This window comes from Pipistrellus hanaki (assembly GCF_964339955.1).
Source record: "Pipistrellus hanaki genome assembly, chromosome: 1".
In the NCBI taxonomy this organism is placed as follows: domain Eukaryota; kingdom Metazoa; phylum Chordata; class Mammalia; order Chiroptera; family Vespertilionidae; genus Pipistrellus; species Pipistrellus hanaki.
In genome coordinates this window covers 188780849-188792582 of record NC_140503.1, presented here as the reverse complement: position 1 = coordinate 188792582, position 11734 = coordinate 188780849, and the positions used below count along the sequence as shown (strand labels likewise).

The following is an 11734-nucleotide window of genomic DNA, read 5'->3' as shown; positions in this document are numbered from 1 at the left end:
TGTGCCCTGACCTGAATGAACTGTGACCTCCTGGTTCATATGTCCGTGCTCAACCCACTGAGCCAAACCAATGAGGAGGGTATGATCATGTATTTTTTAATTAGGTTTTCTACAGCACTTAAACTATTTCTTAAGAGCTCATTTTGCCCGCCCACTTCCGTTGGCCTAATAAGGCCTTGGAATAAACTTCCTCTCCCATCTTATCCTTTCTAGCCCAGAAACACGGGGAAGAGATGACACCGGGGCTCGCACATCCAAACCCTCTTTCCATGGCCTGCGGAAGAGTGTTTGCCCCACGAGCCAATCAATCCCGCCTCCTCCCACCCAGCATTCCTCGCCTTTCTCCGTGCCCCGTACTTCATGGGCTTCACGGAGTCGGGGACCGAGATTTACTCAGGGCTCACAGAGCCCGCCTTCCCCGGCGAGTCTCCAGATCCCACCAATCACTGCCCAGCCAGGAAGCCGGGGCGCCGAAAGGTCTCGCGACGCTCAGCTTCCTCCGGGCCCTGCCATCCTGGCGTCACGTGATCCCATCCACGTCTCCGGCTCTCCTCCGCGGAGCCCCGCCCTCGGGCTGCTGCTCGCTGATTGGCCAGGGCTCGCCTGGTCTCCTGGGTGACGGGAACGCGGTCGCCTTCCCGGCGGAGACCAGGTGCGCCTGCGCAATCGCGCGGCCGCGCCAGTCTGGAGATGAAGGTAAGTAACTTACAAACCCCGGGGGCGGGAAGAGCGGACCACGGGCCCTTCCCTCAGCCTGAGCAGCGCGGCTTTGGGAACGGGGACACCCCCGCTTCCGCGTGCGTGGAGTGGGGCAGGGGGCGGGCGGGGAGGGAGAGAATGGGGGCGCGGTGGAAGGAGCGAGGGGAAAGGGAAGAAAAGAGAGGAGAAAGCAGAGAGAGGGAGGCCTCTCAGTTCTGGGGTCGCTCCCGGGGTGGAAGCGGGGAGGGACGGGGGCACCCCGGTCCGGCCAGAAAGGAGCAGACTGGGTCAGAAGAGAGTCCAAACTTCGTGGGGCTGAGTTTGCAGGGTGACGGTGAAAGGGACTCATTCGCCTGTCACAAGCTGCCTCCTCACCTTTTGGAGCGAAACCCCTGGCAAGCTGTGCAACTAACCAGCTCCTTACACAGAGTGAAGAGCCCCCGAAGGCGCGATCTCTACGTGTCTTCCCTGTGATTTGGCCTCATGCATAGATCACCTGGTGGCGAGTACACGGAATTCGTGGAGAAATCTGCACACGCAGGTGTACACGCTCAAGAGCGTCATCCTCTGCAGGCGCGATGTCCGGGCTTCTCCTGGGTCCCTGGCTACAGCCCCTCCACCTTTCCGCTTTCCCACAGTACCCGCCCCGCCCCGACCCGGCAAAGAGATGGAAAGCTCAATTTTAAAAGTCATTTTATACGTCCTTATGCTTCCTCGTGACTATTAGTGTGCAGATTGGAATTGACAGAGACCGGTCATCATAACTCACATTTCCAAAGCTCTTCACAATTAGGAGGAATCTGAAGGGAAGAGAGATTATTCCTGGTTTAAAGTTGAGGATTCTGTGTTTGAGGCCATTGAAGCGACTTTAAGCCCCACAGCTAATGTAAAAAGCCAAACTTAAGTTTTGGGTTTCCTGGTTGTGAAGTGAGCACCATTTCCGCTGCACTAGAATATGTACGATTCCATGGAAGTCTACCAATGAAGCTAATGAAACTCAAGGTCACTAGCAGGAAGGGGTTTCAGGGAAATGTAGTCACAAAATTGCAAAAGTAAGATGCTTTTGTACTCTTTTTGTTTTCCTTTAAAGATGTCTTCATGCGCCACAAAACTGAATACACCTGTGATTTTTCCCACCTCTGTTTTCAATTGAGATGGATTTCATCTATTTAACATACAAAATACCAATTGATAAGTGGGTAATTTTGAGCATTGGAAGCACTGTCACTGTGAATATTAAGCCACCTGTAGTAGTATGCAAACTTCATATGCCTACATATGGGCATCATTGTTTAATCTGTAATTTAACCTATTAAAATCCAAAATTTTTCACTCATGTTCTATGTTCCTAGATGTTCTGATTGGCACTGTTTGATATAAATGTGTGAGCCAATATAATTTAAAATTTTTAATAGCTACATTAAAATATTTTTAAAACAGATAAAATTAATTTTAATGATATATTTTATCCAGTAGATCCAAAATTTTACTTCAACATGTAATCAGTGCAAATATTATCAATGATAAGGTTTGCATTCTTTTTCATAATCTTTAAAATCCAATATGCATTTTATATTTATAGCACATTAAATTTGGTCTACCCACGTTTCAACTCCTCAATAAAATTTCAAGTCAACATGTGGTTTGTGGCTTCCATATCCACAGTTCTAGATTGTATAAGTGAAAAAAAAAATGAATGATTTTTCGATTGATACATTGTCCATCCAATGGCCAAACTAAACACATTTAATGAAGTAAATATATCTGATGGGTAAAGGAAGAAAATAATTTTGAGCGAAGTATATTGTTCTTTTAATAAAAAACATCTATAAAACATTAAACATAACATTTTTATAAAGTTAATATTTAAAAATGTTCCAAAGCAAAGAAGTTTTACAATAAACTCTCCCCTATATGTTTTTTAAATGTTTTCATTGATTTTTATAGAGAGATGAAAGGAGGGGGATAGAAAAATAGAAACATCAATGAGAGAGAAACATCATCCATTGGCTGCCTCCTGCACGCCCCCTCCTGGGGATTGAACCCACAACCTTGGGCAGGTGCCCTGACTGGGAATCAAACCCATGACCTCTTAGTTCCTGGGTGGCCATTCAACCTCTGAGCCACACTTGCTGGGCTCCCCTATATATTGAGATCCATTCTTAATCAGATTGTGAGGTTTTTTGTTTTGTTGATTAATCTTTTTGTTGTTCTACTGTTGACTTCTTTTGGATAAGCTCTAACAAGCCTTCACCATCCTGAATCCTACTGTTTTCATGATCATACTTTGACATCTCTTCTGACTAACCATTAACCATATGTTTTATTTATTTATTATTTTTTTCTAGCGTGTTTTCTCACTGCTAGAAAAGAATTGGCTTGGTGCACCAATACAGTTTACCTGGCAAAAGTCATCAGGAAACTACCTTGCAGTAACAGGGTAAGAAATCAGTGAGTCTATAAAGTCATCCTGACTCCAAATGGTTGTATGCCCGCATAACCACCCATCTATTCAGTAGAAGTTATTGTTTATATAGGAAAAGTAATATCTTCATCTCCATTAACATCAGAGTTCATGGAACCATTTCCCCAGTAATAACTTTTTAGATTCAAATTATGAAATTATGATGAGAGAACATTTAAAGCACTTGTATGACACCTAAACTTTTATATGCATAGAGAGATAAAGAAAAGAAACATTCAAATAATATTTTTTATGTTCTAATTGCTTTTAGAGCTGACCATATTGTAAAAATCTTTGATCGCCATGGTCAAAAAAGAAGTGAAATTAACTTATCTGGGTAAGTACAGAGTTGGATCAAAAACTTTTTCAAGCTTTGTTGCCTAAAATATAAAAAAAAGTATTGTCTTAAAGCCACAGTCAAATAGAACTTTATAAGATATATAACCTCTATCTCCTTTTTTGCTTTTTCCATTTGCAAAGTATTTTTTTTAAATATCTTAAGTAGTTGATGAAATACATAGATAAATATGAATTAGAGTTTAGAAACACCCGTATATTCATAGAGAAGCTTAAAGGCAGGATTAGAAATGAGTTCATATGAAAGAATTCTTATGTAATTATAAACATGCCTTAGATGTTCCTGTATCACTATAGTATCTCCTGCCTAATAAAATGTAGAAAAATAATTACTTTCACATATTTTTTAAAGGACAAAGACTTTCTTGTATCTATATTCATGAAATAATTCTAGATCACACTTAGCACAATTGAAGCATTTTTAACGATTCAGTGTAATCATTACCTGAATTGTTTTTACTGATAGTCTCAGTGGTTATTAAGTGGGTAGTCGCTCTCACTTAAATGTTCTTACGCTGCCGTGCTTTTATAGTTCATGACTGCTTTCTGTAGGTGATTGCCTCCAGCTTTGCAAATCTCTTAACAGCCTTTTCCAATTCCTGCTCTGCCACCGCCCGTCTGAGGCCACCCTTCTGGCATTTCGCATTGCTCTTCGTTGTGGCCTCTGGTCTCTGGGAAAGAGGTCAATGTAGTTCTAATTATGTCTAAAATATGATAAGGAGGCACTTAGTAAAAAACTTTTTTAAAATTTTTTTAAAAATATATTTTATTGATTTTTTTACAGAGAAGAAGGGAGAGGGAGAGAGAGCTAGAAACATCAATGAGAGAGAAACATCCATCAGCTGCCTCCTGCACACCCCCACCTGGGGATGTGCCTGCAACCAAGGTACATGCCCTTGACCAGAATTGAACCCAGGACCCTTGAATCCGCAGGCCAACGCTCTACCCACTGAGCTACACCAGTCAGGGCTAGTAAAAAACTTTTGAGTAAATTGTATAATCTTTATTACATAAACTCTGCAACATCTATTTTAGTTACACAATGGCCTTATTTTTTTACTTCTGAAAATTTTTTTTCTTTATTAATTATAACTGAGTTTGACTGTCAAAGGATCTCCTGATAAATAAAATGACTTTAGATTTGTCTTTAATTGATAGATGATTTTAACAGCAATTTGAAAGTTTTCCCCTTTTCATATTCCCAGATCTCTAAAACTACTACAGACAGTTAGGTCCCAGAACATTTTAACAGTTTGAAGATTTACTGAAGAAATCCCCAACTATCTTAAAATGTAAATCTGTGTAAGAACAAAGAATGTCAAAATGAAACATTTGGCATCAAGAAAGAAAGGTCCATCCCCAAGGAAGTTTTTAAATTATAATAAACATTGGGAATAATTCTGAATAGTAAGAAACCTGTTAAACAGAGCATTTCCTATTGAAAGCTATTTTTGTCATCTCAATTGAATCACTCTTCTCATTCCATTAAGATATAAAATGAAAATAAATTTCTTAACCATCACTCAGAATTCAGTCTTTCCACTGTTTGCAATACTACATCTACTCAGCCTTCAACTATTTAACATGCAGTTTATCTAAATATGACTTCATTACATATCAGTACCTTCTTTTTCTCTCTCTAAGTCTAAAGTAACCCTTCAGATGACTGATTCCAGTTGGGGTTCATTTGTAGGGTGTGTATTACCAAAGGACTGGGTTCTTTAGAGGATTCAAGGAAACCTGTTAACTTGTTAGGTATAATTATATTTAATATGACATATGAAAATGGTATTTAAAACAGAATTAAAATTTCTCCGTCCTGCAACAACAAAAAATTAAAGTTAGTCTTATCCAAGCAGTGAATAGTGAGTTGTATTTCTCACTAGAAATTTCATGACCTATTTAAAATAGCTTGAATGGTCTTGTAGACAAAAATCACAAATGGGTGAGTATTTAAATGTCTTTCCTCTACTTTAAAAATACGGACAGTGATGTTTTGCTCTCTTTTTTCAAAGTAATTGTGTTGCTATGGATTGGGATAAAGACGGAGATATCCTAGCAGTGGTTGCTGAGAAATCCAGTTGCATTTATCTCTGGGATGCCAACACAAATAAAACTAGCCAGTTAGACAGTGGCATGAGGTAAGGACAAATCTTTGTGTGTTTTTTTAAATCTTCACTTAGAAATAGGATTACTTGTAGGTTTGATGCTAACATTACTTTGTTACTTTCATGAGAAATGTATCGAGGAGTTGTTTTCTTATAAAAGAAAAAAAAGCTCATTTCTCTTTCTGTTATATGAAGTCCTATTGATTTTGCCCATTAACTAAAATATAATAGTTATGTTGTAAAATATAAATATCTTCTTAAGTTGTTTCTGATGAAACAGACTAAAAAGTCGAAAGATGAGAAAAAAACATATTTGGGGAAATCTGGAGATGGGATTGGCTACAGGCTTGGCTGGACCTAGTGGTTCTGATGATGCAATCAAGATTTTTTTTTTTTAACCCTCACCCAGGGATATGTCTTTATTGGTTTCAGGAGAGAGAGAGAAACATCGATGTAAGAGAGAAACACCAATAGGTTGCTCCCGTACCAGTAATGGAACCCACAACCTTTCTGGTTGGTACATGGGATGATGCTCCCACTGAGCTACCCAGCCAAGCTCAAGACTATCTCTTGGCTCTTCCTTGCGCATTCTAAGTCAAGCACTGTCCATGGCAACTGGCAGCTATTGGCTTATGTCATTCCTCACAGCAAGTTATGCCAGAGCCTGTTCCCATCACATCCCCTGTGTCCACTCAGTTCCTCAGAAGGTCTCTGAGTGGAGTAGGCAGGGCCATCGGATTGATACTTCCACCAAATGAAGAATGGGGTGAGGGTGAGGGCAGTTCTCAAGTGGAAAAAGTCCTGGGCAGACAGAATAAATTACAAGATCTCTGCTAAAACCATTTTCTCATTGGAAAAGAAAAATTTGTCAATATTTACAACATAAACTTTGCAATTTTGACTTTGGAGTTTCTTAGCCACTTAGTAAGCCTCAATTTCTTAATCTATGTGTAATGGGTATAAAAGTAATATATGCCTCCACCGGTGGGCAGGAAGAGATCGCACATATACCATAATATGAATCTATACATCCCCAGTTTTATTTTCCAAAGAACAAACCCAGAGGAAGCAAGGTGGCCTTGCAGAATAGGACCAAACATAACCTTAGCAGTTCCCCTTGACACCCCCCAAAGTGATCCCCAAGGCATGCATCCTCAGGTGGCATTGCCCGCCCAGTGTAAAGTCTTGCTGGGTCTAGGAACCTTCATTCCTTTCTCTGTCCTCTTACACTTTGGGTGTACACCCACTGTTGAAAGTATGACATATGCCCACCTTTCCTGCCCCCGCATTGACCTTTTCTAACCCGAATACATTTTAAAAGGACTACTGATAGGTTACGTCTGTGAATTGTTTAGTAATTTATATCTTAATGTTGCAGGGATCAAATGTCTTTCCTTCTTTGGTCAAAAATTGGAAGTTTCCTGGCTGTTGGAACTGTTAAAGGAAATTTGCTTATTTATAATCGTCAGACATCTCGCAAGATTCCTATCCTGGGTAGGTTACAGTTGGAAACACGGTTAAACATTAGAGATGTTTTACATAAATGTAAATTTTACTGCCTCTGATTTTCCTGATATTGCAAGGGATATTTTGTATTATTAAGACTCCCCTGTCAAACTTCACATTTAGCTACACTGAAAGATCCTTCTTCACTGACCACTAAACATGTCACATACAACAGGTTGATCTAAGGTCAAGGTCAGCCTGTGCCTTTGGGCACCAGTGATTAATGACATGGCTTCCATCTGTCCCACTCTCTCCCACTTTGTACCTCTGGACATGGGTATGAACACATTAGTAGACGGACTAAAACCTTTGGTGACTGCTTGAACAGGGGATAATCCAGATTCCTAATTCTGACCCCTCATTCTCTGCAAACACCAATTTAATACTACAATGTGGACTATGAGTTATATTAGACTGAGAATGTTTGTGTGTGTTTGTTCTTTGTTTGGCCTTTTTGGTTCAGTCTGATTCTCTCACCCTCTGGTTACTCATCATCTGAAGTGTATTCAGAATGAAGTGGTCTTTTCTTAATAACAGCTAAAACCGCTAACACTTCTATAGCACTTCTTACATGCCTGACACAAACTTGATCAATGCTGTAGCTCGTTTGATCCTCAGCTCTATGAGACAGCTCCTACCATCATCCCCAGATTCTGGATGGTGTGACTAAGGAATAGAGAAAGGTGAGGTAACTTACCCACGATTCTGCAGTAAATGATGAGCCACTTATTCAAATATAGGCTGTCTGCCGTCAAATATGTACACTTAATTAACCTTGGTTCTCTTGAGTATTTGTTCCAGGACCTTCAGAAAGTGCCCACAGTGTCAAGCATGTGATTTTTTTTCTCCAATAAAAAAAGCATCCTGCCATTAGTAGTTATCTAATATCACTCTCTAGCTAAGTGACTCAGTTCTTAACACAAGTCTCCCTAAGGTGCTTTCATATTTGCACCTCAGTATTATCACAAATCACTATGTGTCCTTTGGTCATATATGAATGCATATAACCAAACATCCATGTTGTGAATATTGAATGCCAAGGGTCCACCACACCACAAAGCTGAATATTGTAACGGTAACTTCAGTGCTTTGGGATTTACTTATCATAAGGCATTATTGTTCAGGTTCAGTGATGTAGTACATAAACTTGTCAAAGAATAGAATATCTTTTTATTTTAGGGCCTCTGTTCATATCCACAGAAAATGTTGGAGAACACTGTTGCCCTTATATACCATTATCTTGATTTACAACTTGGTAATAAACTGTTTTAAATAAGATTTGTCAGACTCAACTGATTTGATGAGATTTTAAATTCCTTGTCTGTTTAATTTCCATGGTACATTACCTAAGCTTTCAGATTGACATTACAGATGTTTTAGTTTTTGTGTGTGTGTTGTTTTTTTGTTGTTGTTGTTGTTGTGTGTTTTTTTTTGAGAAATTCATGTGTTTGTACAAAAATCATCTCTTTTCCAGGAAAACATACTAAGAGAATCACATGTGGATGTTGGAGTAAAGAAAATCTGCTTGCTTTAGGTGGCGAAGATAAAATTATCACAGTTAGTAATCAGGAAGGTGACACAATAAGACAGGTAATACTGTAACATCTCTTTGGTTCGATATATTCAAATTTTTACCTAAAATGATGTTTGTCTATCAAACTAATCTATAAAATGTTTAAATCTCTATATGAGATATGTATATAGTAACTTCTAAACATCAAAAACTTTTGTTTTTACATATTAGGACTTTTTTTTTTAACATGACTACTTCATCCAGGTATCCTCCTTTGTATGTTTCCATTATTTAGTACTAGATGCCCAGTGCATGAAAATTCTTGCACAGTAGATGGGGGGGTCCCTCAGCCCGGCCTGCTCTCTCTCACGGTCCAGGAGGCCTCAGGCACGGGAGATGGGCCCAGCAATCAGGGGAAGGCAATGCCCCCATCACACCTCTGCTGCTGCTACTGCTACTGGCACCACAAGCCTCAGCCAGCCCTGGTTTTCTGAGCCTCAGGTGGCCCTGGGCAGCTGGGCAGCTGACATCTAAAGCCTGCATCCCAGGCTGGCCCTGGGTGGCTGGGGGGCTGACATCTGAAACTTGCTTGTGCCTCAGGCTGGTCCTGGACAGCTGGGGGCTGAGGGGACTGGTATGCAGAGCGGCCGGACCCACCTCATGGCAGGCCCTGCCATGCCATGCACCTGCCGCCCCGGCGGGGCTGAGGGTACTAGGTGCCGCTATCTTGTGGCTGTGGGCACTGTCATCTTTGAGGACGCAGCAGTCAAGTAGCATATTCCCTCCTTATTGGCTGGGGGTGCCACCATATTTGTGAGGGCATGATGGTCAATTAGCATATTCCCTCTTTACTAGATAGGAATAGCATGAGGTTAGCTCTGTGGTTAGTCAGACAGTATATTTGTGAAATAACTTTTATAAATATATATCCATACTAATAATAGACAAATATATAAATTGACCATACCTCCATGATGCCCACAGCCAATCAGGAGTCAGTATGCAAATTAATCCGACAAAGATGGCGGGCCTGTGGGCACCAGGCACTGAGCAGCCAGGGGCAGGGAAGCTGCTCAGGGCCTGCGCGCACAGGTGCCGAGTGGCCTGGAGCAGGATGAGATGCCCTTCACATAGCCCACTTCAAGCCTGTGGCCAGTGTGCCTGTGCACCAGCGCTGAGCAACCAGGGTCCCCAAGACACCACTGGAGTGCCCGGCCTGGGGGTGGCTGGAGTACGAAGTCCTTTTGGTTTGTGCAGCCCCTGGACCAGAAGCAGAAGCCCAGGGCGCAGGGAGCACCAGGAATGCTGGGAATCATAGTTCTGGTGGCAGACGCAATGCAGGATTCCTAGACATTAGGGCAAAGTGAGCCTGGAGCAAGTTACTGTTGCGGGTGGGGGTTGGGGGAAAGCAAAGTTGAGAGACATAAGTAAAGTCACAGTGTCGAGGAAAAATTAAAGGGAAGATATCCTGCAACTTCTAGGAAATCTCCACCAATGGAGCAAAGAAAAAAAAAAAAAAAAAAGACCTCTATTATTCTGTGAGCACCCAACAAAACTGGGTTGGGTTCTCAGACAATTCATCATATGATTGCAAAGATAGACAGAAATTCCCCAATTAGAGAGGACTCCCCTGAGGACTTCCAGATTGGAGAGGGTTCAGGTCAGGCTGAATGACCCTCCCACCACCCCTCCCACCCCCACTCCCAGCACGAATCTTTGTGCACCAGGCCCCTAGTTTATAATATAATTGTTCATTGTTAGACTTCAGAGTCCTGCTGTACCTATTTTAGTGGATACCAATGTGTGTCTTTCAACCCAACAAAATAGCATGAACAAAGATGAGAGGAAAAACTTATAGCTTGTTTATGGCTTGTTCAAAATTAGCTTGGCTGAAGGTTTAGACTTTGATTGAAAATTTACAGAAAATAAATCTGAAGAAATTGATTCCCATATCTGCAAAGTAAGTCACTTAATCATGTTGGGCAGAACCATAGTATGATTCAAGTGGTTCTTAATGAAGATTAATCTGACATAGTATAAAAAACATCTGCTAGAATACCTCATAATTTTGATTATTCTACTTGGCAGCTAACTAGAATAGTAGGTACATAGTACAAATGCTTGAGCTCCCCATCCTGATATTCATGTTGGACATCATCAGTAGTCTCTGGCTTCCCCCCTCCTCACTGAATCAAGACATGGCCTTATAGTATTTTTCCGTAGGACATCCCAGGAAGACACTACCATTTAACTGTTACCATATATAATCCTATATGATAAAAGCCTAATATGCTAAGTATCCAGTTGTCCATTCAACCAATCAAAGCATAATATGTCAATGATATGCTAAGGCTGCTCAACTGCTGCTATGACATACACTGACCACCAGGGGGCAGACAATTGACCAGTTGACCAGTTGCTTGCTGCTGGGGTCCTACCTATCGGGACTGAGCAAGATGGGCCAGACACATCCTGAAGCCTTCCCGTGGTCCCTCCCGAGCTGACCAACCTCCTGCATTCCACCCTGGCCCCGATTGTGCACCTCAGCCTGGCCTGCATCCTCTCACAATCCGGGACCCCTCAGGGGATGTCAGCCAGTTTCAGCCTGATCCCACAGACCAGGCAGAGGGACCCCACTGATGCACTGGGCCTCTAGTTTACATATAAATGGGAAGATAACAACTTCCCATTTCTGATTGCTAAGAATTATGCTTCCAGAATTAGACATACTACTTAAGATGTCCTGTGGTAAGCAAAACATACATCAAAGGCATTGCTTTATTTGGTATGGTTTCAGAGTGGTTTTGACTTTTGACTATTCTGCAGATCACTCCAGTCTATTTGAATTTACTTTTATTTATTCTGCTGAGTACTGTCTTCCTGAATCTGAAGATTGCTGGTTTTTTTTGTTTGTTTTTTTATCAACTCTGAAAGATTCTTGTCATTATCATTATTTCTTTGAATATTACCTCTTGCCCTTTCTGTTCTGTCCTTCTGGAGTGTCCATTAGACATATGTTGGTCCTTTTCATATCTCTTAATTATACTTTTATAGTTTTTGTGTGTGTCATTCTGTGTAATCTGGGTA

At 41.2% G+C, this 11734-nt stretch overlaps 1 protein-coding gene across 1 annotated transcript in view; it reads left to right on the top strand.

Annotated features, from left to right (window-relative positions):
- Positions 1-11734, top strand: part of WDR19 (WD repeat domain 19) — a 64130-nt gene continuing 52396 nt past the window's right edge. The window contains 8 exon segments of the mRNA XM_084900491.1: positions 1-79; positions 214-664; positions 666-696; positions 3048-3139; positions 3435-3500; positions 5536-5661; positions 7007-7122; positions 8609-8724. Coding sequence (XP_084756617.1) covers positions 16-79; positions 214-664; positions 666-696; positions 3048-3139; positions 3435-3500; positions 5536-5661; positions 7007-7122; positions 8609-8724 — 1062 coding nt within the window. The 5' untranslated portion in view covers positions 1-15.